The sequence below is a fragment of the Suncus etruscus genome, chromosome 5 (assembly GCF_024139225.1).
Source record: "Suncus etruscus isolate mSunEtr1 chromosome 5, mSunEtr1.pri.cur, whole genome shotgun sequence".
In the NCBI taxonomy this organism is placed as follows: domain Eukaryota; kingdom Metazoa; phylum Chordata; class Mammalia; order Eulipotyphla; family Soricidae; genus Suncus; species Suncus etruscus.
In genome coordinates, this window is record NC_064852.1 from 19,704,235 (window position 1) to 19,732,079 (window position 27,845).

The 27,845-nt window shown below is 51.7% G+C and overlaps 1 protein-coding gene across 1 annotated transcript in view; it reads right to left on the reverse strand.

Moving 5' to 3' along the window:
- Nucleotides 1-1,836: 1,836 nt before the first annotated feature.
- The window catches only part of TSC1 (TSC complex subunit 1), a 48,730-nt gene continuing 22,721 nt past the window's right edge, over nt 1,837-27,845 (reverse strand). The window contains exons 6-23 of the mRNA XM_049773987.1: nt 27,520-27,664; nt 25,697-25,851; nt 25,323-25,396; nt 22,411-22,583; nt 14,616-14,734; nt 14,122-14,233; nt 13,720-13,838; nt 13,071-13,140; nt 12,708-12,812; nt 11,930-12,458; nt 10,382-10,425; nt 9,838-10,004; nt 8,814-8,996; nt 7,361-7,471; nt 6,888-7,010; nt 4,229-4,416; nt 3,968-4,129; nt 1,837-3,852 (exon numbers count right to left, since the gene is read on the reverse strand). Of these exons, the coding sequence (XP_049629944.1) occupies nt 3,321-3,852; nt 3,968-4,129; nt 4,229-4,416; nt 6,888-7,010; nt 7,361-7,471; nt 8,814-8,996; nt 9,838-10,004; nt 10,382-10,425; nt 11,930-12,458; nt 12,708-12,812; nt 13,071-13,140; nt 13,720-13,838; nt 14,122-14,233; nt 14,616-14,734; nt 22,411-22,583; nt 25,323-25,396; nt 25,697-25,851; nt 27,520-27,664 (3,111 nt within the window). The 3' untranslated portion in view covers nt 1,837-3,320. The remainder of the gene's footprint in view (nt 3,853-3,967; nt 4,130-4,228; nt 4,417-6,887; nt 7,011-7,360; nt 7,472-8,813; nt 8,997-9,837; nt 10,005-10,381; nt 10,426-11,929; nt 12,459-12,707; nt 12,813-13,070; nt 13,141-13,719; nt 13,839-14,121; nt 14,234-14,615; nt 14,735-22,410; nt 22,584-25,322; nt 25,397-25,696; nt 25,852-27,519; nt 27,665-27,845) is intronic.

The following is a 27,845-nucleotide window of genomic DNA, read 5'->3' on the forward strand; positions in this document are numbered from 1 at the left end:
GTGGGTTACATGCAAGACAAAGCCCTCCCCACTGTGCTATCACTCTTGCCCCCAGCCCAGGGCCTGCTGTGGTTGGCACAGAAACTGCCCATGTGGCAAACTGGGGGAAACTGCACCCTAAGTCTTTGCCAGGGGGTAGGGAGAAAGTGCACCCCTTTTAGGGGCCTCATAACCACACTCAGCCTACAGCCAGGGTTGCTTCCTGGGGGTGGGTGAGATTGGGACCCGGAAAAGGGAGGCTTGACTCATTGGGGGTAGGGAAGGGGACACCTGGACTAGCCCCCAGGGAGGGGCCTGGCCAGGAGGCAGGTGCCAGCCACACAGCGCGGTAGTGCAAAACAATAAATGTTTATTTGTTCACAGTTAAACACAAGCCACTGCCTTGACATTTTAGAACATTCTAAGGATGCGAACCTGCCAGATTCCCCCATTCCAGTCTCTGGATTGTACCATTGCTCTTGCAGTTTGTGTCTATGCCGCCTGCCATGGCATGCTCAGTTGAAAAGCTCAGCCTCCCCAGAGCCCATTCCAGCAGCGTGTCATGACTGAGTTATAGAACTAGACTAAGGCCCCATAGAATTGGACCTTCCCAGGATATCAGGGTAGCTCCATAGATATGGTCTGAGAGGGGCACCCGAGACTCATCCGGGCCCTGGCACCTACCAGCCTGCCTCAGCCAGGAGGTGGACGCTGGGCTGGGAGAGCAGGAACTCACGTCATTGACGGGTCGAGCACTCCCCGACCTGGACAGCAAAGCCCCGAGGTGCCATGTGTTGGGGAGGGGACACATGGCAACGCGGACAGAACAGAAGCATGAGGTCAGGTCTCCCCTCCTGCCCTGGAGTCTGTTCGTCCCTCATCACGCACATTTGCTCAGCTGCTTGCTCGCTCGCTCACTCTCTTCCACCCCAGTGGCTGGTCAGCGCGTGGCTTCCATCCTCTCCAGAATCCCCTGTGCCTTCACTGTGCTGACTACTGTCAGGGCCCAGGGCCCTTCCCTGGAGTAGAACCGTCTCCACATATGTCCATAGGGGCTCTGCCCCAGCAACAGTCACTTCTGAGCCTCACCCTCCTTTCCTCACCACTCAAAGGACCTGGGCAGCACCACTCATGGGATGAGACTATTCTCCCCTGCACCCTGAACAAATCTCCCATCCATCTTCAAGGAAACCGTCTAAAAATTTGGACCCCCACAAATGTCCCCAATCGCCTCCAATTTTTTTTTTTTTTTTGGTTTTTGAGCCACATCCAGTGACACTCAGGGGTTACTCCTGGCTCTGCACTCAGAAATCGCTCCTGGCTCGGGGGACCACATAGGACGCCAGGGATTGAACCCAGGTCCATCAGGGCTCAGCCATGTGCAAGACAAAGGCCCTACCACTGTGCTATTGCTCCGGCCCCCCTCTGAATTTTCTTAATTTGCAGCCAATATTTTCCTCCAATCTCAAAGCAACATGTTTTCTGGACTTTGTGACAGAATCCCACTGGAAACTTTGAAAGGCCCCTGGAAGTTGTCAAGACCCCCTAACGGCACAGTGCTGCGGCCCACATGTGGAAAGCCATGTTCTGGGGGGACCAACCTGGCCCCCAGGACTCATTCATTCATGCTGTCAACAGTAGGCCCCCTGTGTAAAACAAATGGGTCCCCATGGGAAACTCTCCACTCCAAATGGTCCCACAGACTCAGCTCCTCTTGTGTCTCAAGGAAGGCTCTGACCTCGTGAGTCCCCTCCCCCACGGGGCCACCCCAGCCACCATCGCTCCTTCAAACCCACTGCCCAGGGCCCAAACGTCCAACTCAGGCCCAGTACATCATTTTTCAAACCAAACCGTCCTTGGACCTAGCCACAGCACACTGCTCTGGGCTCAGTGTCCCAGCTTGGCCTCCTGAGCCCACAGGGCAGGGGCCACACCAACACTGAATGCACCTGTCAGTTGCCCAGCCTCCTGCTGCCTGGGTCCCCACCTCTGATCTCAGACACCTGGGGGCCAGGTCTCCACAAGGAAGAGGCTTCCCAGTGCCCTTGATCCCGACACTAGGGCAGGAAACAGATTGGCTTGACGCTTTCCTTTGGACGACGCTGAATTAAACGTGCGGTCCACTGCAGGCCCCATCATCTGGGGCACCCCCATTAAGGCTGCAGGCACCCATCCCTGGTGGTCAAAGAGGCCTAGGATGCTGCCCAGGACACACACACGCCTACATCCGCCTGGCTCACGGTTCCTGTGTGCCTCGAGATTTCGTACCTTACAGTCCTTCTATGCTCAATTCTCCGTTCAATTGCACGGACAAAAGGGGAAAGCCGAGTTCACGGCTGCCCCTGTCCCACTGCTATCTCCCCCAGTCTCTGCCAAACATTGGGCAGCAACAGGGATTGGATCGGGCACTAAATCCAGGCCCTGCCACAGGCCCCTACCAAACCTTGAAAACGCATCTGTCAAGACCATCCCCCTTGGCCCTGACTCGTTTCTTGAACAGGATTGGATGTGACATGTGGGCCATAGTGGGCAGCATAGTTGCTGCCCTGACAGTCTGGAAGGACCTCTGCCTGCTGCAGCTCACAGGGTACCAGGCAGGGCCTGAGGCTGCGGAATCAAGTGGGAGGCCAGCGGGCATTTATGCGGCCACATCCCGAGTCTGGGGTGAACACCAATAAATAAGAGGTAGTGGGGACGGGGGACGGGGGATGGGGTGGCTCCAGAGTGCCAACCCAGGCTCTCCCAGCCACAGAAGTTTCTATCTAGGCAGCTCGCCCGACCCCTACCAGGACGCCAGGGGATACTAGTCACTGTCTGCCTCTAGCTGCCTCTCAGGAAGCTGAACTGCAGAGCCACAGAGCAGGGGACTCTCGTGGGAATGGCCGGTTTGGAGGAGGCTGGAGAGGATTGGGGGGTTGTCTTGGGGAGGACCGAGGCCAGACTGACCTGCCCAGCTCCAACCTGGGCTGAGGGGAGCTCGCCCAGCTAGTGGGGCTTCAGGAGAGGTGTATTAGACTCCATTTGGCCTCATATTGCACAGTTCAAGGACGCAACCAGGGAGGATAGGACGGGGATAGGGGGTGGGGGTGAGGGAATAAAGCTACAGAGGAAGGCAAACTGGCTCTCAGACAAGCGGGCACCACGGGGGGATGAGGGGGCCCAGGAGAGGTGTCCCCAGGGATGATCCCCCCACCCCTGTGCCCCGCATCCAGCCAGCTCCACCACCGACCCCTCTATCTCCCCTGAGGGCTGGGCCACGGCGCCCACAGTGGGAATGCTCGCCTCACGCACACACACACCCAGCAACCTGGACCCAGGTCAGCACTGACCAATCATGGTCCTTAGCTGTGTTCATGATGCGCCTCATTATAGTCCATGATGTGAAACTGTCCGGTACTGTCTGCGCTTGGGGGAGACGACCGTGGGCTCTCAGGACTCTGGAGTTGTTCAGCCTCCGCTCCCAGGTCCCTGCCCATTTCTGCCGTCGTCTGGGCCTCTGCGAAGCCAAGACTACCGCCACCACAACCGCTGCCCGCTGTGCCGCCCTCGTCACACTGGCTCTCGCTCTTGTTGCGAAACAATTCACGCGCCTTCATGCCCAGGAAGCTCTTGGAGCTGGGAAGCGAGCCCACGGTAGGGGGCAAGTTGGGGGACTCCCCCACGGCACTATCCCACCGCCCGCCGAGCGGGCCGGCCCTCAACCCGGGGCCTTTCTCGGGGGTCAAGAGCTCGCTGCTGCCACTGCTGCTGCCACCAGCACCCCGGTTTCCTCCACCGCCAGGTCGGGAAGCCTTGGTCTCCCCATTGAGGCTGGACACCTCTTCCCCGTGGCCTGAGATGGAGCCCAAGCAGTCATCAGTGCAGCCGTCGAGCCTGAAAGTACAGTGGGAGGGGAAATGGGATACAAGTTGGCCTGGACAAACTAGCCAGGGGGCTTGTGACAACAGGTGTGCGAGGGCTGGCCCAGAGGACCCTGGTTTGGTCCTACCTTTCTTCCGCCACCTCAGCAGCCTCCATGGGGTCCTGGCCTTGCCGTGGCAGCAGCCCAGCCTTCTCTAGCCGGCCGTACAGGTCCAGGATCTCCAGTTCGAAGGCCTGTGTGATCCTCTTCTGAGCCACGTAGCGGCCCTCTGCGGCCTGCTGCTGCTGCCTGAAAGACAGTTAAAGCCCAGCCCCATGATAGAGGTTGCCCGCTCTGGACTAAGCTCCGGGTGATCTGCCTGTGCCCATCTGCAACCGCACCAGTCACCTGGCCTGGGCTTTGATGTCCTCCAGGTACTTCTTCTGCTCGGCCAATAAGTGGTCCTTCTTGGCCAGGTGCGACTCCAGCTCCAGGACTCGTTTCTGGGAGGTATCCAGCCTCTGGCTCTGCTGGGCAAGGTGACTCCGGTGTTTCTCCAGCTCCTTCCGATATGCAGCCTTCATCATCTCCACCTCCTGAACAAGACAGCGAGGTCCTGGGAGGAGACCCCCAGATCTCCCATTCCCCCAGAAAGTGTGCTGTGAGCACGCAAAGAGGTGCTGCTGTGAAGCAAGGGAGGAAGGAGAGAGGAAGAAAGGAAAAAAGGAGCCGGGCACATGTCCTGAACTGATCCCAAAGGGCAAGTATTAGAAGCGCAAACAAGGTCCGGAGAGCCTGCCAGGAGCGACTTCTGAGCGTAGAGCCAGGAGTAACCTCTGAGTGCTGCCGGGTGTGACCCAAAAACCAAAAACCCAAAAAAAAGAAAAGAAAAAAAAAAAGAAACACAAACAGACATTCTGAAACAAGCTCATCACAGCAAAACACACAGAGGCTATTATAGCAGGGAGGGTGCTGGTCTGGCACATCCAGGTGTGATCCTAGGCACCACAGATAGTCCATACCCAAGCCACACCAGGAGTGATCAATCCCCGAGCTGAGAATCAGGATTAAGCTGACACCCCCAGGTGTGGCCCCAACTTGAAAAACAAAACACCAAAAACCAAAAAGCTCTGAAAACTCAAAGTTTAATGTCAGCACAATTTTTGGGTAAATGAAAACATTTTACATTTACTGAAGGCTGGAGTGAGAGTATGGCAGGTACTGTACTTGCCCTGCAAGCAGCATACCTGGCATCCCCTATGTTCCCCAGGAACACCAGGAGTGATCCCCTGAGCCCAAAGCCAGGAGTAAGCCCAGAGCACTGCTGGGTGTGGACAAAAACAAACAAACAAACAAACAAAAACAAAAGAAGGAGCCAGAGCAATAGCACAGGTGGAAGGGCAATTGACTTGCACATAGATTCAACACCCCCAGATAGATACCATATGTCCCTGAGCCCATCAGGAGTAATTCCTGAGTGCAGGGTCAGGATAGGTCCTGAGCTCTGCTGGGTGTGGCCCCCAAAACCAAAACCAAAAGAGAACCAAGAAGCACGGTAGTCACTCAGCTCTAGAAGATGCTACCTCTCAGAAACCAAGTGGCATGATGCTTCAGGGCATGGTGGCCTTCAGTGACCCCATTCCAGTGATGTCACAGGGCCCCTCGGGCAGCAGATAGCACCTGACCCCTACCCCAAGCTGCATGCACAGATGAGGTCAGTGGGGACAGGACAGTCACACTCTCATCAATGCCAACTGTAAGCTAGGTGTGACCCACCAACCAGTCACTCCTGCCAAGAGGACATGGAAGTCCTATCCAGGGCCAGGCAGATCCTAACTGGAGCCCCAAGATGCCACTGGAAAGATGGTCTGTGGGGTGCAGGAAGTGATGATCTCTCCTTCATGCTCAGGATGCCACCCAGGTTAACAACCTGTACCAGGCACCCTACCTAAAAGGACAGACTGGGGGAGTCAGCACCTAGGGCATATCCTAGGGACAAGGAGCCAAGTCACTACTGCCATTCAGGCGCCACCCCTTGCCCCTCGTCAAGCCGGAGGCAGCACTCAGGGGTAGTGTGCATGGTCCTCCTCAGGCAAGCCTACCCACTCTCTCAGTTCTTAGACCTGCTTTCCCCTTCCCTTCCAGAACTTTCTGCACCAGTCTCCAAAGAAAGGAGAAACCTATGGGGAAACTGGGCTGGTGACCAGGAGCCAAGATGGAATGAGAAGGATGAAGTAGGCGCTGAGCAGCTCCACTGACACCCAAACCCTGACTCCAGCCACATGCCCTGTCCCAAGGGCCTTTTATCAAGTGAGAGAAACCAAGTGCTGTCTCGACACTAGCCGCGATGTGCTGATTAACGGAAGACTGGCTGATGCAGGCCTGGCTGCAGACACTGAACCACTATCTGCTGAAACTAAATCTAGCATAAAGGGGTTTCAATGGTATAGGAGCACAAGTGCATTCCTGTCCTAAGGCATTAGGGCGACAGATAAGGTGGCCACCTTTGCTGTATACCTGTCACCTTGTAAACCCTTTTGTAAGGAGACTGGAGAGAAAGAGAGGGAGACAGAGAAACTGGGGGGGCAGAGGTTAAGGCAATTGCCTGGCATGTGGCTCAATGCCTAGAGGCCCCTGGCACTGCTGGAGTGGTCTGGGTCTCTTGAGCACCTCTGAATCCTCAGGACACCACTATCCGAATGTCCGGGACAGGCCCCCGAGCCTCCCAAGCACCACTGAGGAGTACCCTCAGATACATCAACTTAGCAACACAGCCACCAGCCTGGGACCATGGATCGACATAACAGAAAAAACACAGGAGGGCAATGGCTCTTGCCGTCAAGATGTGCCAAAACCTGGGGGCCCTGAACTGACTACACAGGACCAGCCCATGTCCTTGTGTGGGTCTGATGTTTGTTCTCTGATCTGCTTGCATCTCCATGTGGTGGGGAGTCACTGTGCGATGTCTGAGTGCTTAGTCCGCCCTATAATCCCCACGTGTTATCTATCTATACTGGGTCTGAGTGCTTCCTATCCCTCACCCCCACATCCCATGTGCCCTCCCTACCTGTGCAGTGTCCGAGTGTTTGCTCTGCAGCTGCTCCAAGTAGAGCTCGTTGACCTCGCCCAGCACAAGCAGCTGCCGGTTCAGAAACTCCATCTGCTGCTGCACAGACTCGCTGTTCGACAACTGCAACACGAACCAGCAGTGAGCTGGGCCCCAGGACGCTGCAGCAGAGCCAGCTCGACCCACCCAGAAAGACCCAGGCCACAAGAAGAGGCCGTCCGGTGGGACAGCAGGACCTCAGGGCTTAGTAAGCATCTTCGAAGGGTGTGAAACCCAAAGAGGGAAGGCTGGACGCCCCCCTCCCAAGGAAGGGGCCAGATGCATATTTTGCACCGTTGCAAACCAGGGCAGAGAAGCTGCCACAGGCTGTTCTAGGATAAGGACGTTCCAGGATAAGGTCACTGCAGGGTGGGAAGCAGCCCCGTGGCCCCTCCCGGCCATCCCAACAGTCCCCCCCACCAGCTGGCACCCACCTTCTGGGACACCTGGGCCAGCTGCAGCTCCGTGTGACACACTTTGCTGTTGGCCTTCTTCAGCTCTAGTCGCAGCTCCGAGATCATGTTCCGGCAGTCCTCCAGCTTCGTCTGTGAAAGGGTGTAGAGGTCAGAGCGGAAGCCCCCTGCCTCGAGACTTGGCCTTGCCATCATAAAAATGTCAGTTCTGGGTAATTTCTGAGCGCTGCTTGTTTCACTACGGTTAAAAAAAAAAGTAAGTCCCAGTCTGAGGAGTCAGCCTAGCAAGGCTGCAGTGCCATCTGCTGGTCGTTACATGAACAACACAGTGGAGGTAGCTGAGACCCAGGATTTTTGGAAGCACCATTGGACTGCAATGGCTGAGCTACAAGTGGTGACAAGGACCCTGGGAAAATCCCACAGGAGGGCCAGAGCAATAGCACAGTGGAGTAAGGCATTTGTCTTGCACATGGCTGACCTGGGTTCAATCCCCAGCATCCCATATGGTCCCCTGAGCCTGCCAGGAGGGATTTCTGAGTACAGAACCAAGAGTAACCCCAGAGTGCCACTGGGTGTGACCCCAAACCAAAAAGAACATTAAAGAAAAGAAAGAAAAGAAAGTCCTGGGCCGGAGAGATAGCATGGAGGTAAGGCGTTTGCCTTGCAGGCAGAAGGTCGGTGTTTCGAATCCTGGCATCCCATATGGTCCCCCGAGCCTGCCAGGAGTGATTTCTGAGCCTAGAGCCAGGAGTGACCCGAGTGCTGCCGGGTATGACCCCTCGCCCCCCGCAAAAAAAAAAAAAAAAAAAGAAAAGAAAAGAAAAGAAAGTCCTACAGGAAATAGGGAATGTGGAGGACCTTTCAGTCACCAACTGGTCTCAAAGTTCTAAGACCCTGAAGAGTCAGCAGGTACACCGGGCACAGGGGAACAATATGAAATCAATTTTGACATATGTGGGTGTCATTTTCAACCCATTACTAAGGAGCCGAAGAGATATTACTGTGGGGAGGGCGCTTGTCTTGTATGTGGCTGACCTGGAATTAACCCCTAGCATCCTCTATAGTTTCCTGACCCTGCCAGGAGTGATCCTGAGTGCAGAGCCAGGAGAAACCCATGAACACAGCCAATATGTGGCCCAAAAACTAAAACAAAAACAAAAATGTGACCGGAGCAATAGCACAGTGGGGAGAGTGTTGTTTGCCTTGCTCACAACAACTCAGGTTCAATCCCCAACATCCCACAGGGTACCAAGAATCTGCCAGGAGTAATTTCTGAGTGCAGGGTTAGGAGAAACCCCTCAGCATCACTAGAAACAAACAAAATCTAAAAAGTCACTACTCAGGCGTCAGATGGTAAATATGCAGTGAAGCTTTTAGACATGCTCAACAGGACAGATGGTTGGTCTCTCCCTCCCTCCTGAGTCTGGACAGGCACATGTCTGTCCACTGCCCACCTGCCCTCCTGCCCTCGCACCTGCAGCTCCTGGCTCTGGCTGTAGAAGTCCTCTCGGTCCTGCTGCAGCTGCCGGATCTGGCTGTGCAGGTGGCTGACCACAGTGTCGCGCTGTTCCTGGAGTTGGCTGTACCGGCCCTGCTCCCGCTGCAGACTCACCTTCCACAACTGCAGCTCCTTCTCCTGCAGCTTCAGCTGGTCCTTCTGCACATTCAAGAGGCCACAGCTGCAGAACAACTGCACACATGCACAGCTGCATACTGCATAGCCATCCACTGCACACAGCTGCCCGCTTCGCACACACCTCACACCACACAGTGCATAGACACACAGCTTAACATGCTGCACAGCTGCACCCCAACACTGATGCTCCCAGAGCCTGAGTCCAAGAGCCCCAATGGCCAAATGGGCTCCCAACTTCACATTAGCCCATGGACCTGAAACATGTGGAGAGCTGCTCCTGGACCTCCCTCTGAGATCTGACCCTTCCTGCTACTGTCCACGTAACACTGGGCACCAGCGAAGGTCATCACGACACTGAACTCTAAGGGGACTCTGAGCCTGGCACCACACAGGTGCTCATTGGCATCATTGTTTCACCACTAGGCCAGAGAAGCATCATCAGCATTTTCCTATTCCTGGGCCATCCCCAACAGGCTCAGATCTGAGACTCGTAGTCTGTTGCTCAAGATCATTCCCAGAGTGAGATCTGGGGACCACAGGTGATGCCGTGAGTTGAACCCAGGTCCGTTGTGCACTCAGAAAAGAGCCTTGCCCACTGTCCTATCTCTCTGGCCCTGAATCGTCCTAATGTTGGGGGGTGAGGAGGGTTTGGGCCAGTGGTGCTCAGAGATTACTCTTGGCTTTGCGCTAGGTCATTCCTGCCAGGCTCGGGGGAGCATATGGGATGTCTGGGATCTAACCCGGGTCGGCCATGTGCAAAGCAAATATCTTCCCCACAGCTGACGCTCCAGCCCCAATTTGTCATCTTCTGAGCCAGGTCTCAGTCCAGAAAGGGGGCCCCAGAGCAACATCCACGACTCACCATAGCCGCGTTGTGTTCCTCCAGAGCAGCCGCCCGGATCACCTTTCGGAGGAGCCGGCGGTTGCGGAGCGCGTGCTGCTGCCTCTTGAAGCGCTCATAGAGCAGCTGGTTGTGCAGTAAGAGCAGCTGTGAGCGAAGGGTGCGGATCTCGTCCGAGGGCGGTGAGCCTGGGGAAGGGAGAGCCAGGAAGGCTGAGGGCAGCCCTGTGGCCCCCTGCCAGTCTGCTGATGAGACATCATGGCTCACTCTGCAGTGAGCGCTAGGGGCCTAGGTGTCCCAGATACAGGGAGCCAGGATGGGGCCTGGGGTACAGCCTTCCCCACAGCCCCAGCCCCCAGATGCTACGAGGTTCTCCCCAATCTCCACCACTTTCCAAACTCGGAAGTGCCTGCTGCCACCTGGCAATGCCATCTAAGCCATGGGCATGAGGCTGAAGCAGTACCAAGAAGGCTAATTCTCCCATCAGTCACTTCCATCCACACGGGGCAGGCAACAAGCAAGAGGCTGAAAGTGGGTCAGAACTAGGTTGGAACAGAAACTTTACCTCCAAAGTGGGTCCAGTCCACAGACTTGGTGGGAAGAGACAGCCTAGGAAGAATGAGTAGGAATCTCATGACCACCCCAAAAAAACATGCCTCATCCATGGGGGCCGAAGAAATAGCACAGCAGGGAGGGCATCTGCCTTGCATGTGCTGACCTGAATTCAATCCCTGGTATCCCGTATGGTCTCCCAGTCTGCCAGGAGGGACTCCTGAACACAGAGCCAGGAGTAAGAAGCCCTAAGCACCACTGGGTATAGCCCAAAACCAATAATAATTAAAAAAAAATCATCCCTTACCCCACTGTGCACATGCAAGGTGAGAGTCTTTGTGAGGGTGCCACACACTATCACCTATTGTTTTCTCTTTCATTTGGATAAGGGGAGAATCATTCCCAACAAGCCTAGGCAGTGCTCAGGCTAGTGTTCCTGGATACCACCAGGCTCTCACAGGGGCTGGGCTAACCTTGGCAGAGTCCTGAGAAGCCCAACTCCCAGGACAGTACCCAGACCCAACTCTGTGGTAGACAGGGAAGGTGGGATGGACCTGCTTTCCATGGCTAAACTGATTAAGACAGACTCCAAGTCTTGCCTCCCCCTTTTTTTTTGGTTTTTGGGTCACACCCAGCAGTGCTCAGGGGTTACTCCTGGGTCAATACTCAGAAATCGTTCCTGGCAGGCTCGGGGGGGATGATATGGGATGCCGGGACTCGAAACATCATCCTTCTGCATGCAAAGCAAATGCCCCACCTCCATGCTATCTCTCTGGCCCCAAAGTCTTGCCCCTTTGAGAATAACATAAACCCACATGTCAAAAACCTGCTGGGGGGTGATTTAGCCCGGACCTCAGAGTTTGAGAGATGGTCTCTGATGGGGACAAACAGGTTCTCAGGACCCCGCCAGCAGCGGGGCTGCCATGAGAGGCACTGGAGGACACCTGGCTTCAAACTCAAATGCTTATGATAACTTTTTATTGTTTTTGTTTTTGGGTCACACCCGGCAGCACTTAGGGGTTACTCCTGGCTCTACATTCAGAAATCGCTCCTGGCAGGCTCGGGGGAACCATATGGGATGCTGGGATTCGAACCACCATCCTTCTGCCTGCAAGTCAAATGCCCTATCTTCATATTATCTCTCCGGCCCCTGATGGTAGCTTTTATTGTTTTGGTTTTTAGGTCACACCCATTGGTGTTCTGGCTTTGCACTCAGGGATCACTGCTGAGGGACTCAGGGGACCCTATGGGGTGCCAGAAATTGAACCTGGGTTGGTGGGATGCAAGGCAAATGTCCTCACAGCTGTTATTGCTCCAGCCCTGATGATGGTCTTATCTCTGAGTGATTGTGAAATTCTATGGCTGGATGGGGAGGCCTGGGCTCAGAGCTCAGGACTCATCCCGGCAATGCTGGGGGGTTGGGTAGAGTATGGGGACTGGGGGTAGGAGCCCGGCCTGCCTCACACACAGCTTGTACACAGCGCGGCGAGCCACGCTTTTCAGCCCAGAGCCTGAAAGAGGACAGGTGGGCATGGGGCAGACAGGGCCAGGCCTCCCTCACCTGCTCAGCTCCTTGCTGTGCACGTCTGCCCCCTGCTGGATCAGCCGGTCCAGCACCTCAGCTGGGGAGCTGCGGGGCACAAGGGCCTCATCAGTGCTTCCTTTCTGCGTCTTGGACAGTTGGGCTGTCTTCTCACGGATGAAGTGATGGGCTGTCTTTGGCAGGGCTGCCTCAAAAAGATGGTCATAGGGGGGAGGCTGCCCCCGTCCGAAGCCCAGACCCCTGGGTGGCGAGGCCTGGTATGGGCTGGGGGAGAGGATGCTGGTATCTGAGGCCGCCGGGTGCTCGCGGGAGCCTGTGAAGGGCCGCTCGATGGGTGTGAAGGCTTGCTTTGGTGTGTCGGGGCCCAGGGAGCAGCTGAGCACCTCGGGATTCCCGCTACAGCTTGGGGCACAGGAGGCAGCTGAGGGCACCTTCCGGGGACAGCCGGGTGCTCGGTCTGGGTAGAAGGGTGAGTCAAAGCCACCCCGAGGAACAAGGGGCTCAGCATCGGCTGGTGTCAGCTCAGAAAGCTCCTTGGAGATGGCCGCTGGGGGGTGGGGGGAAACAGAGTCAGTTAGTGGGTCCCACAGTGTGGGTCATCTCTGGGTTATCGCCCAGAGACAGAAGCAAAGACAAAGGGGTGCCCTATGTGGGAATAGCACATGACCCATGCACAGCATTCATGCATATTCTCTCTCTCTCTCTCTCCTCTGTCTCTCTGACACACACACACTGACACACACACACACACACACACACACACACACACACACACACACACACACACGAGACCCACCTTCCTCTCTATCCTTTTCCACACTGTCCTCTTCAGAGGCCAGGTCGCCCAGAAACCCGGGCAGGTCACTCAACGGCACAGACCCCTGGTGGCCGGACAGCTCTTCTGAGGACAGACGGAGACAGATACTACAATGGCTCATGTGTCACAGGGCCCCGCATCAGCCACCAGACCCTTCCCAAGGAAAAGGAAGGCCCCTTTGCCTTCTGTTTGCAAGCACAGGGGAATCCCCTCTGGGCTGCTGCAGACATATGCAGCGTTGGTGATGGGCTCTTCCACCCTGGCCCAGGCCGGCCCTGTTCACAATAACCCCAAGAGGTGACAGGCGTATGGGCCTGTCCCCCAACTGTCCCCAGTTCCCACCTGTTCCTCGGTCATTGGGAAGGTGCTGCTGCCTATGTAGACATGGGCGGGCGGCATCTGCTTTCTCCTCCTGAAAAGACAGGGCATTGGCGCATGGGCCGGGCATAGACGAGCCCCCAAGACCCACATGAGATGGGGTTGACTGGCCATTGCAGCGGGGCTCACTGCCTGGCCTTAGGGCCTTTATCTTCTGCAAACTCTTCAACACTCAGGGCCAGAGACTGCAGCAGGGAGGCACTGGCCTTTCCCTACAGCAGACCCAGGTTTGATTCCTGGCATCCCATACGGTCCCCAGAGCACTGCCAGGAGTGATTCCTGAGTGCAGAGCCAGGAGTAACCTCTGAGCACTAATGGTTGTGGTCCCAAAGCAAAACGAACAACAATATATAAAAGTTATATATTATAAATTTATATTACATATCACATTATATAATATGTAAAATGAAATTATATATTATACATAAGTTTATATACATAAAAATTTCTGGGCGCTATCCAGAAACAGCTCTGAATGCCCAGGAGAACGATCAGCTACCCCTTCATTCGTACTCGTCCAAACGCTCCCATTTCCAGTCAGAAAGCTCTGGCCTTTGATGTCCATGCTGATCCCTAGTGGGAGACTCGGGCCGATGGCAGCGCCCCAACTTACCTTCCTGGATGGGGTGGCTGCAGCCTGAGGGAGGGCACTGTGCATGTAGTCATCCGGAGGGCCAAGCGGGGCTGGAGGAGGGGAGGTGGCTGGAGTTCCCAGGGGGGTTCCTTTTCCACCTGCCAGAGACATGCGCAGAACAATCCAGAACCTGTTAGAAAGGTGGCCGCATTTGTGTTTTCAGCCTATGACTGCAGGGAAATTGCTTGCGTTTGTCTGTCAAGGGAGCTCAGGGTCTCCCATCCCTTAGGGCTGTTCCCTGGGCTCTGAAGGGTACTGAGGGCCACGTGAAGGGTCTTGCAGGTGTCCTGCAGCACGGCTGCCCCTCTCCACTAGATCTGAAACAGTCCCCGTCATGCCAGGTAGACCCCACACCCCTCGGAGCGGCTCAGATACACGTACCCGTTGTACCAAAGACTTTACTGTACGGGTGCGCCGCGTCGGGGGGCACGTTTCCAGGAGACGTGGGGGGCGTGGTCATGCCACAGACCATCGAAGGGCTCCAGAGAGAGGCCTGGAGGGTGAAAGAGGCCGTGAGGCACCACCCACCCAGCCCAGGGTCAGCTGGAGCCATTTATGCTGGTGGAGCCTTGTCCAGGGAAAGGCCCTGAGCTTTATGTATCACCCAGCTCAGCTGCCCCTGAGTCTGCGCTCTGCAAGGAGCCACAGTGGCAACAGTGAGCACCAGCCTTGCCCAGCCATAGGAATGAGCAGGTGCCCGTCCTGACTTGGATGGGTGGCTACAGCACAGCAGGGAAGAGCAGAGATCAGGGAGCAGAGAGCATTAGAACAGAGGGCAGGGAGAACTGGAGTGGGGAGGACAGAGCAGAGAGCACTGGAGCAGGGAGCAGAGCACTGGGAGTGGGGGGGGGCAGGCATGTTTCTTGGCATCGTACTTGCGTTGGCGGCTCAGTGCCCAGCCGAGTGGCTGCGGAAGTCAGGGTCTGAGGTAGCTGCCCTGGAGAACTGAAGGATGATGTCAGCCGGGAGGAGTGGGGGGTGGAAGTGGCGCTCCCTGGAACGAGAGGGCATGGTGAGGGTGGGCAGGAGCTTCCCACCCAGACCCCAGTCTTCCAGGATACCCTCAGAGCCAAGCCTGTTGGTCTCTACACCTTGCAGGGACCCCTGACCATAGGCTCAAGTGGATTCTGCCCAAAGATGGAGAAAAGCAGCGAAGGGATGTACAGGCCTGGGGTCACTGACCAGGCCACACTCTTGGGAGGCTACTTCCAACTGGAGCCTCCTTTCCTCCCCATCTACCTCTGGGGCTCAATCCAAGGGTGGAAAAAAGCAACTTCCCGCCAATGGTGCCCCGAGGGAAATGTGTGGATCCTGCCTTTCACCAAGAGCTGAACTCACTCAGGAGCAGAGGACATGGGCTTTTGTGGGGGTATATTTTTTTTTGGGGGGGGGTCACACCTGGCAGTGCTCAGGAGTTACTCCTGCCTCTACGCTCAGAAATCCCTCCTGGCAGGCTTGGGGGACCATATGGGATGCCAGAATTCAAACCACCGTACTTCTGCATGCAAAGCAAATGCCCTACCCCCATGCTATCTCTCTGGCCCCAGTGTGGGGATATTTTTTTTAACTGAATTACCATGAGAGTCAAGGCTATGAAGTTGTCTATGACCAAGTTTCAAGGCAGTCGCCGTATCCATTACATTATAATCACTCCAGAGTGAGCGAGAGGGTTCCATGACCAAGTTTCAATCATAGTGTTGGAAACCTGGTACTTTACCAGGTGTCCATCCACTCCTGTTCTCATGGCCCTCCTGCCCCCAGCCTGCCTCTGGGGCAGACACTGTCCTCTTGGCACTGAGGTTTTTGATATTGTCACCGAAGGGTATCATGTATCACAAGCTCCTCCGTTCAACACCCTGCTCTAGTCCATAGTGGTCCCCTCCTACAGTCCTTGTCATGGTGCTCCCTTCTCTGCCCTCACCACCCTCCCACATCATGGCAGGCTTTCTCCTGGCTTTCATTTCTATGGTCTGTGGGCATGCTTCTTTATATCCCAAGGATGAACAACATCGTTCTATGCCTGTCCCTCTCCCTGACTCATTTCACTCAGCATAATACTCACCATGTCCCTCTGGGCATCAGCAAATTTTATGACTTCATTTTTCCTAACAGCCGCATAGGCTCCTTTGTGTAGATGTACTAGTTTCTTTAGCCACTCATCTGTTCTTGGTCACTTGGTCAGATTGTGGCTATTGTGAATAGTGCTGTCAACAACATAAGAATGCAGGGGGCTTTTCTGCGTTGTCTTTTTGATATATTTCCAAGAATGGAAATACTGGGTCATATGGAAATTCAATTTCTAGTTTTTGAGGAAAGTCCATATTATTTTCCGAAAAGGCTGGACCAGTCTACATTCCCCACCAGCAGTAAATGAAGAGTTTCTTTCTCCCTGGCATCCATGATTGTTCTTGTTCTTTTTGACGTGTGCTAGTCTCTGTGATGTGAGGTGATACCTCATTGTTGTCTGGATTTGCATCTCCCTGATTAGTGATGTAGAGTATTTTTCCATGTGCCTTTTGGCCATTTGTGTTCACTTCCCCCCATGTTCTTATGGGGTCGGACATATTTTTCTTGTAGAGTTCTACCACTGCTTTATATATCTTGGATAGTAACCCTTTATCAGATGAGTGGTAGGCAAATAATTTCTCACAGTCTGTGGGCTGTCTTTGTATTCTGGTCTTCATTTCCTTTGAGATGCAAAAGCTTCTTAATTTTTTGGTTTGTTTCTGGACCACCCCCTGCGGTGCTCAGGGGTTACTTCAGGGTCTGTGCTTAGAAATCACTCCAAAAAAAAAATCACTCCTTCTGGTTGTGTGGTATCCCTGGGAATCCAGGGATCGAACCTGGGTGGGCCACATGTAAGGCAAACAAATGCCTTCCCTACTGTGCTTCAGTCCCAAAAGCTTCTTCTTTTTTTGTTTGTTTGTTTGTTTTTGGGTTACACCCAGCGGTGCTCAGGGGTTACTCCTGGCTGTCTGCTGAGAAATAGCTTCTGGCAGGCACGGGGGACCATATGGGACATCGGGATTCGAACCAACCACCTTTGGTCCTGGATCGGCTGCTTGCAAGGCAAACGCCGCTATGCTATCTCTCCAGGCCCCCAAAAGCTTCTTAACGTAATGTAATCCCATTTATGTTTCCTTCCACTTACATGTCGTCAAGTTTCTCAAGTTTCAAAGGCAATGGAGAGATTTGCCTAGGTTTTGCTCTTTGTACCTTTGGATTCATGTTTGAATTAATCCATCTCGATTTGACTTCCTTGCTTATCAGGAAGAGGCCTAAATTCACTGCTTTTGCATGTGGCCTACCACTTTCTCCACCACTTGTTGAGGAGGCTTTCTTTGCTCTCTTATCAAAGATTAACTGAAAATCTATCTCTGGATTTTTAATCTGTTTCACTGATAGGAAGGTCTGTGTTTATCCCTTTATGCTGTTTTCATGATGACCACTTTGTAGCAGTTTGATGCTGGGAAAAGCAATGCCTCCCATCTTCTTTTTCCCCAAAGGTCACTTTGGCTATGGGGGCAGGCAGGAGTGTTACTGTGTCATATAAATTACAGGAATGCTTGATCTATTTCTTGGAAAAAAGCCCTGGGTCCTCTCCTTATATGGACTGCACTGGATCTGTACACTGCTTTTTTTGTTTGTTTGTTTTTGGGCCACACTCAGTGGCGCTCAGGGGTTACTCCTGGCTATGTGCTCAGAAATCGCTCCTGGCAGGCTCTGGGGACCATACGGGATGACGGGGACCAAACCTGGGTCCTTCCTGGGTCAGCCACGTGCAAGGCAAACGTCCTACCACTGTGCTATCTCTCTGGCCCCTGTACACTTCTTTATAGAGTTATGTTATTTTTATGTTAATCCTCCCAGTCCATGAGCAGGGAATATGCTTTCATTTCTTTGTGTCCTCTTTTATTTCTGAGTAGTGTTTTATAGTTTTCTTTGAATAGGTCTTTCACTTTTTTGGTTAAATTGATTTCAAAGTACCTGATTTTCTGAGGCACATCTGTAAATGGGATTCATTCATTCTCTCTCTCGATCCTTCCTTCCTTCCTTCCTTCCTTCCTTCCTTCCTTCCTTCCTTCCTTCCTTCCTTCCTTCCTTCCTTCCTTCCTTTTTCCCTCCCTCCCTCCCTTCTTTCTTTCCTTCTTTCTCCCTTCCTTCCTTCCTTTCTTTCTTTTTCTTTTTCTTTCTCCTCTCTCTCTCCCTCCCTCCCACCCACCCCCACCCCATATCATTATTTGGAGGTAGAGAAGCCACAAGTTTTGTGTATTAATTTTGAGACTATCACTCTACTATACAAACCTATTGTTTATAGGAGTTTTTGTAGTCTAAGATTTTCTGAATATACCAGGCACAAAGGTCAAATCCAAATAGGTTAAAGACCTTGATATCAGACACGAAACCATAAGGTATATAGAACACGTAGGTACAACACTCCATGACACTGAGACAAAAGACATCTTCAAGGAGGAAACATCACTCCCAAAAAGTAGAAGTACAGATAAACAGATGGGTCTACTAGGTGAGAAGCTTCTGCACCTCAAAGGAAATAGTGACTAGGATACAAAAGCCACCCACAAAATGAGAGAAACTATCTATCCAATACCCATCAGATAAGGGATTAACATTTAAGATATACAAGGTACTGACAGAACTTAACAAGAAAAAACATCTAACCCCATCAAAAAATGAGAAGGCCGGAGAGATAGCATGGAGGTAAGGCATTTGCCTTTCATGCCAAAGGTCAGCGGTTCAAATCCCGGCATCCCATATGGTCCCCTGAGCCTGCCCGGAATGATTTCTGAGCATAGAGCCAGGAGTAACCCCTGAGCGCTGCTGGGTGTGACCCAAAAACCAAAAAAAAAAAAAAAAAAAGAGAGGGGGGGGGAAGAAGAAATGAACAGACACTTTTTCAAAGAAGAAATACAATTTGTCAAAAAAAAAAAACCCAAAACGAAACAAACAAACAAAAAAAAAACAAGAAAAGGGGGCCAGATAGCATGGAGGTAAGGCATTTGCCTTGCATGCAGAAGGATGGTGGTTCGAATTCCGGCATCCCATATAGTCCCCCTGAGCCTGCCAGGAGCAATTTCTGAGCGTAGAGCTAGGAGTAACCCTGAGCACTGCCGGGTGTAAAACAAAAACAAAAACAAAAACAAAAAAGAAGAAATACAAATGGCCAAAAGGCACATGAATAAATGCTCCACATCACTAATCATGGGGGAGATGCAAATCAAAACAACAATGAGGTACCATCTCACACCACAGAGACTGGCACACATCACAAAGAATAAGAACAATCAGTACTGGTGGGGATGTGGAGAGAAAGGAACTCTGATTCACTGCTGGTGGGAATGCCAGCATTTATGGAGAACAATATGACAATTCCTCAAAAAATTGAAAATTGAGTTCCCATATGATCCAGCTATACCACTCCTAGGAACACAAACCACAATATAAAAATGCCTTCTGCACACCTATATTCATTGCAGTGTTATTTACAATAGCCAGAATCTGGAAACAACCAAGATGCCCTTCAACAGATGACTGGCTAAAGACATTTTGGTACATATACACAATGGAATATTATGAAGCCATCAGAAGAGATGAAGTCATGAAATTTTCCAATACATGGTTGGACATAGAAACTATTATGCTGAGTGAAGTAAGTCAGAGGGAGAGAAAAAGACAGAGAATATTCTCACTCATCTACAGGTTTTAAGAAATATAAAAGCCATTATTGTAATAATATCCCAGAGACAATAGAGATAAGAGCTGGAAAGACCGGCTCATGATATGAAGCTCACCACGAAGAGAGGTGAGTGCAGTTAGAGAAATAACTACACTAACAACCATCATGACAATGTTAATGAGTGAGAGAAGTAGAATGCCTGTCTCGAATACAAGCAGGGGGTGGGGGAGAGGGAGATGGGGGGCACTGATGTTAGGAATGTTGCACTGGTGAAAGGGGGTTTCTTTTTATGACTGAAACCCAACTACAAATGTGTTTGTAATCACGGTGTTTAAATAAAGATATTATTTTAAAAAAAAAAAAAGGATTTTTGAGGTGGAGAGATAGCACAGCAGTAGGGCATTTGCCTTGCACGCAGCAGACCCAGAACAGCCAGTGGTTTGAATCCTGGCAACCCATATGGTCCCCAGAGCCTGCCAGGAGCTATTTTTTTCTTTGTTTGTTTTTTGGGGGGAGGGTCACACCCGGTAGCACTCGGGAATACTCCTGACTCTACATTCAGACATTGTTCCTGGCAGGCTCAGGGGACCATATGGGATGCCAAGGTTCGAACCACCATCATTCTGCATGCCAGCCTAACACCCTACCTCCATGCTATCTCTCCGGCCCCAGGAGCTATTTCTGAGCAGAGCCAGTATTAACCCCTGAGTGCTGCCAGGTATGGCCCCCAAACAAAACTAAACAAAAGAAAAAATTTCTAAATATAGTATCATATTTTTTGCAAATTGTTAGAGCTTGATTTCTTCCTTTCCTAACTGAATGGTATATTTTTCTTGCCTAATTGCTATGCCAAGTATTTTTAGCACTATGTTGGATACAAGTGGTGAGAGTGAGAGACAAGAGCAACCTTGTCATGTTTTTTTTTTTGTTTTGGTTTTTGGGCCATACCCAGCAGTGCTCAGGGGTCACTCCTGGCTGTCTGCTCAGAAATAGCTCCTGGCAGGCACAGGGGACCATATGGGACACCGGAATTCGAAACAACCACCTTAGGTCCTGGATCGACTGCTTGCAAGGCAAACAACACTGTGCTATCTCTCTGAGCCCTTGTCATGTTCTTAATACCTAATTTTAGAAGGCTTTTTAGTTTTTCCTCATTAAATATAATGTTTACCATGGGCTTGTGATAAATGGCTTTGACTATGTTGAGGTAAGTCCCTTCAATTCCTACTCTATTGAAATCTTTTACCATGATTTGGTGTTTGAGTCTGTCAAATGCTTTCTCTGTAACAACTGATATGATCATATGGGTTTTTCAATTTTTCTCATTTTGATATCAGTTTATTACACTGATTGACTTAAGCATGTTAAACCATCCTTGAATCCCTGGGATGAATCCACGTCATCATGGCGAATGATATTTTTGATAAGTTGTTGGATTTTAAGTTGTTAAGTGTTTCGCTGAAGATCTTTACATCCGGTTCATCAAGAATACTGAATTGTAGTTTTCATTTTTGTGTGCTGTCTCTGCTTTTGGTATCAAGGAAATGTTCCCTTCGTAAAAACTGGGAGTGTCTCTGCTTATTCAATTTCCTGTAAAGGACTGGCAGTGGTCTTCTGTAAAGGTTCAAAAAACTCAACAGTGAGCCCATCTAGGCCTGGGCTTTTGCTTTTAAAGTTTTTTTGATTAGCATTTTGGTTTCTTCAATAGATATATATTATCAAGGAAATGTTCTCTTCATAAAAACTGGGAGTGTCTCTGCTTATTCAATTTCCTGTAAAGGACTGGCAGTGGTCTTCTGTAAAGGTTCAAAAAACTCAACAGTGATCCCATCTAGGCCTGGGCTTTTGCTTTTAAAAATTTTTTGATTAGCATTTTGGTTTCTTCAATAGATATATATTTGGGGCCGTCGAGGTGGCATTAGAGGTAAGGTGTCTGCCTTGCAAGTGCTAGCCAAGGAAAGATCGCGACCGCGGCTCGATCCCCCTGCGTCCCATATGGTCCCCCCAAGTCAGGGGCGATTTCTGAGCCCTTAGCCAGGAGTAACCCCTGAGCATCAAATGGGTGTGGCCCGAAAAAAAAAAAGTTATATATTTGTTCAGGTGTTCCGTATCTTCTTGGTTCAGCATTAGAAGGTTATAGAAATCCAAGAATTCATCCATTTCTTTTAGGTTCTCTTGTTTTGTGGCATGTAGATTCTCAGAGTAATCTCTGATGACTCTTTGGATTTCTGAATTATCTGTTGACTATCATCCCCTTTTATTTCTGGTTTAATTTATTAGGGTTCTCTCTCTCCTTTTTTCTTTTGAGTCTTGCTAGTGGTTTATCAATCTTGTTATTTTTTTTCCCCAAAGAACCAGCTCTTGGTTTCATGAATATTTTGTACTGTTTTTTATTTTTGTATTCCAATGTATTGATTTTTGCTGTTTTTTAATTTCCTGCTTCCTACCTGCTCTGACTCCTTTGGACATGAGCTCTCCAGGAGATGGAGAGATGTGCAGAGGGCTGAGCACATGCCTTGCACTCAGGAGACCAGGTTCAAGCCCCATACTGCAAGGCTCCCAGCAAAGCTGGGAGACACCTCTGAACAAAAAGCTGGGAGCAACCATCAAATACTTCTATTCCCAAAAACTTGTAGGAAATAATGGAGACACATTTAAATTGTTTTGTTTCTGTTTGGGGGCCACATCCAGCAATGCTCAGGCTTTCTTCTGGCTCTGCTTTCAGAAATCATTCTTGGCAGTGTTTGGAGAACCCTATGGCTTGCCAGGGATTGAACTCAGGTTGGGTTCAGGTTGGGCAAGGCAAATGCCCACCCTGCTGTACCATTGCTAAAGTCCCCACATCTGACTTTTAAACACCTGAGGAAGAGTTCCTAGGAGCTGAACCAAGGGAAAGAAATTAAAGCCAATGAAATTATTCAAGGCTTCCCAAAGACAAAGTTGTAAAGCAGATAAGTACCAAAGTCCCATTTTACCATAGCTATTCGGGGTGTCACCATAAGGACTGGCAGTAGGGTCAGCTGTGCGGTGAGGCAAGCGGGTAAAGGACCGGGACACCGAATAGCCGTCTTCAGGGGAGGCTTCAGCGGGGTCCAGGGAGATTTTGGCACATTCAATCACAACGTCGTGCGTCTCTAACCGCTTCCACCTGGTGAACAGAGCCAACAAGCCCAGGTTAGGACTCACTTTCCTCCAAACGGACAGAGAGCAGACTCAGGTCTAGCTATTGGACCACATTGCTCCCAGAACCAGTGAGGCCCAGGACGCAGAGGTACTGGTAGGGAAAGAAGTCGCCTCCCTTCACAGGCCTGCCCTCTCAGTTAGAAGATGAGATACATCATGAAATAAGGGGCAAAAGGGCATACCAAGTCAGACCTGGCCACTTTGTCCTCTCCTGAGGACAGGGCCAGGCACACATGTCAGCATCCACAGGCTCCCACCTGGGTCAGGGAAGTAAAGCTGCCTGCAGACCAGCATGCAGTCTCAGAAAGGCTTGAGCCTCAACCGAGTGCTGAGAAGTGGCCAAACAGATCTACCACAGCAAGAAAAGAAGGACCACCAAGTCCAAGCTTGGTGACTTGGACACAGCGCTGGAGCAGGAATCCAGAGCCTGAGTGAGTGATACCCTGAGTCCCTTCCATCTGAAGTCTGTTTCTCCACTTCTAGATATGGGGTTCGTAGACCTGTAAATGTTCTTGGACCCTGTCACTGGCTCTTCTCTGCCTGTGAAACCTCATGTCTTTCCCACTTTATTTTTTTTTATTAGACATTAGGGTTCCTGCCTGAATTATATTACCACTTTTTTTTTTGGCAGGGGGGAGAGGGTTGAGAGGAGGCTGAGCTACTCCCAGCTGTGCTCAGGACTCACTCCTGATGGGTCTCAGGAGGGAAACCAAGAATTGAACCAGGTTGGCTGTGTGCAGGGCCAGCGCCCTCCCCACTGCACTATCTCCCGGCCTGTGTCCCATTTTTCTCTTTCATCTTCTATTGTTCATCTCTATGTTCAAGGTCCACTTTCTGAGAAAAGCTCAACCTGAGCCAATGATTTATTTTATGAGAGCCTGATTTGGTCTGTCTGTCTCTCTCTCTCTCTGCAGGCATTTGTGCGTCCGAGATCCCTCTCAGTGCACAAACCACTGCTCCCTGCAATTTCCTGCTACCCCTGTCCCCTACACCCTATTGCGATTTCTTGCTCTCTTCCTCTCGGCTTCCTGATGGCTTCTTGTTCCTCTGACAGAACTTTCTTCAAAATCCAGCTGATCCCACCTACCCACACGAGCAGACACAACAAGCTTATCTAGGCAGCTTTGTAACAGTATGTTAAAACAAACATTTGCCTCCAATGGCATCAGCCCTAAAGTCCCAGGGAATTTATAGGGGACTCTGTTTCTGAGCACAAGCACCCCGTCAGGGAGGAGCCAGGAAAAAGGCGGACTCAGGGGCGCAACTGTGCAAAATCATAGTCTGTAGCTTCTTGTGTTTCGGGCCACGGGCCTTCAAAAGCCAAGGAAGAGAACCAGGTGACCAGGGTGTCTACAATCAGTCAACGTAGAGAACAGAGGGGGGTCCCTGGTGCTGCCCCCATCCACAGCTTCAGGGATACAGGTAAATAAGCCCAGAAACCCTCTGCAGGAACAGAGAGACAGGACAGATGCGGGTTCAGGCCATGAGAACCCATTTGCTACCCAGAGCACAGCCTGGAGAAAGACCTGAACACTGCTAGATAATACGTGTGAGCATGTAAACACAGCAGCTCAAAAGCATGACATTGGCTCAGTCCTTCCACAGACGTACAGATAGATCTATGCCAAGGTAAGTAGAATTGAACAAAAAAAAAAAAAGAAGAATCAACAGGCCTCTCACGCTGGGAGAAACCATTGAGGGGACTCCCCACCCCCACCCCAATACCAGCAGATACTGGGTCTCTGCAGAAGACATCAATATATTAAAAAATAACAAGAAAAACCACTTAGGGCCGGAAAGATAGCACAGTGGAAGGGCGTTTGCCTTGCACGCAGCTGATCCAGGATAAACGGTGGTTTGAATCCCAGCATCCCATATGGTCCCCTGTGCCTGGCAGGAGCAATTTCTGAGCACAGAGCCAGGAGTAACCCCTGAGTGTCACCGGGTGTGGCCTAAAAGCAAAAAGAAAAAAGAAAAAAGAAAAACCACTTCCTACATAGCAGCGCAGGAAATAAAGACCTGATTTTTTTCTGGTTTTGGCCACACCCGGTGCCTCCTGGCTTGGGGGATCATATGGGACGCCGGGGGATCAAACCGTGCTCCATCCTAAGTTAGCATGTGCAAGGCAAATGCTCTACTGCTTGTGCCACCACTCCGGCTCCAAGACCTGTTTTAACAAACAAAAATGATCAACAGTCTCAAAGCCAGGAACAAAGCAGGCTGTTCTTAAGAAAAGCAGCCTCATGGGAACCAGAGTGATTGCACAGCAGGGAGGTCACTATGGCTGACCTGGGTTTGATCCCTGGCACCCTACTTGGTTTCCTGGGCACCAACAGGAGTGATTGCTGTGTGTAGAGCCAGGAGTTACTCCTAAGCATCTCATGGTGGGGGTGTGACCCAAAAAACAAACAAAAAGAAGCCACATTTCAAAGGGAGCCCTGGCCTGGGGGCAGGAGCCAGGGCCAGAAAGGCAGGACAGCACGATGGCTCTAGCCCTGCACATAGCTAACCCAGGTCTGATCAAGCACCGAAGTCCTGAGACCTACCAGAAGTGATCCCTGAGCAGAGTCAGTAGTGCACCACTGGATGCAGCCAAAAAAAAAAGAAAAAAAGAGAGAAATCTAAAACCCACATAGGGGGGAGGGCTCCAGAGATAGGGCCCGAGAGTAAGGGGAGCACAGCTGGGTCAGCTATGCGTCAGTACCTCCGTGGGTCCAGTTCGTGATCCTTAGATCCAGTCACTAGCTCCGGGTGAATCCGCACATGCTCCATCATCGGCTGGAAGAGTTGGGGTTCGATGCATCATCACAAAAGGCCCCAGAGGCAGGTGGGGGGGAACACTCGGCAAGAAGAAAGTCTGGTGCACTGGGGTTTCCCTGGGACTCCTGCCCACCTGCCTCGGGAGGAAGCCACAAAACCACCCCCTTCTAACAGTGCCAGTTGATTACTTTAGGCAGCGGGTCAGTACAGCCAGGACAAGGGGTGCAGGGAAGGTGACTACCCAAAGTCTCCTGTCTCCCACTGGAGCCCAGAGCTGCATGGGAACAGTCCCCAGAGCAGAGACACAGGAAAATGTACCTTGACCACCTCCTCGAACGTCTCCAAGTTCTCCTTCATGCTGTAGTGGGAGCGCAGGAAGGAGACGAAGTTGCAGGGGTACATGCCGTAGAGGCGATGGAAGAGCGCATAGACGCTGGCATGGAGGTGGACCAGGTAGACTTCCGTCACGTGGCCTGCAGAAGACACGGTCACTCGGGGGCACAGGGGACTCTGTTGTGGAGGCCTCCGCCAGATTCCAGAGAGTGGGACACTGAGACAGAGACCCCAGGCCACCAATCCCCTACCTCCCAGCAACATCTCAGTGGCTTCTCAAGTCCATGGGTGAACCCCTCAAATGAGGCCCTCTCTGAGATCACATGCCTGGTCTCCTCTCCTGCCTTTCCCATACAGACCCCCAACGCTCTCACAGTATCTACCGCTGACAAAAGTCTCTGTCCCAGAACCTTTTTTGGGGGTGTGGGGAGAATTTGAGCTACACTCAGCAGTTCTCAGGTTTTACTCCTGGCTCTACACTCAGAAATCACTCCTGGGCTGGAGACACAGTGCAATGGTAGGGCATTTGCCTTGCACACGGCTGACCAGAGACAGACCTGGGATTGATTCCCAGCATCCCATATGGTCCCCCAGGTCTGCCAGGAGCAATTTCTGAACACAGAGCCAAGTTGAGTGCCAAGGGGTGTGCCCCCCAAAGGAAATAAATCACTTCTGACATGCTTGGAATAAAACTTGGGTCAGATCCTGCAAGGACAAATGCCCTCCTTTCTGTGCTATCATTCCAGTCCCAGCTGCCCCAGAACTTTCAAGAAACCTCTGCCAGAACCCCAATTTGAGCTCTTGGTAACACTCAGTGCTGACAGCTGGAGTATGTCTAGCCCTGTGGTAGGAGAAGCAATCCCGAACAGAGCACTGGTGAGAAGTATTCATAAAGAAAGACCCCATGAAGAACAGGATATGGGCCCCTGTGTAGACTCAGGATGTGAAGAGGAGACGAGGTTCCATCCCAGGCACCCCAGGATCACAATCCTGGGAGCAGCCACTGAGTACCAGCATATGCAACCCTCAAAACAAACAAGAATAATAAAATCGTTTTACTAAATAAAAATAGGTATATAGAAGCCGGAGACAGAGCAGGCTTTTCGGTGCTTGCCCTGCACGTGGCTGAACTCAGCTCAGGGCACCCTAAACACACCAGGTGTGGCCCGAAATTCAAAAAAACAAAAAACACAGGAAAAGGAAAAAAAAGATAAGGAGTGACCCCTGAGCACAAGCTAGGACTGAGCTCTGAGTATCAGGAGTGGTCCAAAACCAAATCAGGAACAGAAAACAGAATTGCATCAGCCTCAAGCTCTGTGGTTCTTGGGAACAAGGAACCTATCCTGAAATGTGAGAAGGGAGAGGGCAGCTGGACCACATCCTACCGTACTCGGATCCTGGGCAAGTCCTGGCCTGGAGCAGGCATATGGCCCAGCCTTTTTTTTTTTTTCTCTCTCTCTCTCTGCACAACCGGTACTTAGATGACCAATGGCCCTGAAGCTCAAGTATTCAGGGGACTGAGGGTTTGGCTAGGCCCTCACTACCTACCAATATGGGGGTCTCACTACTAGGTCCTTACTACCTACCAATACGGGGCCCACTGCATGGACACAGCATTGCCCTCCCCCTGCATGTCAAAGCATGCCTGTGGCCCCAGACATCTGAGCTCCTTGACAACAGAGTAGCAATGTGAGAGGGACACAGGCCCTGTCCCACGGCTGTGCTGCTCCAGGCTCGCCAGCACAAGTCTCCAATTCTGCATGGCCTGAATGCACACGTAGGCTGCTCACAGCAAGACTCCTCCTTACCGGGTTTCTTTAGGCACCATGACGAAAGGCGGCCGAAAATATCAAAGAAGTCATGAAGATGCTGTTTCCCAGACTGCGGGATCATGGGCAGCAGGATTATCAGCACTAAGACGCCCGTGGTGAGAACCACGACATCCGTGTCTACCTGCAGGAGACAGTGGAGCAAAGGCTGTGCATGGGGGGCCACACCCTGCCCCAAGAGGGAACTGCAGGAGCTGGTGTGAGCCCCATAGTCACACACTTGTGAGGATCCTGAGGTGTGCTGTGAAGTATCTGGGCCCCCGAGACCGAGTCCTAACATGTCCTCTGTGGACTGTGGCAGGCAT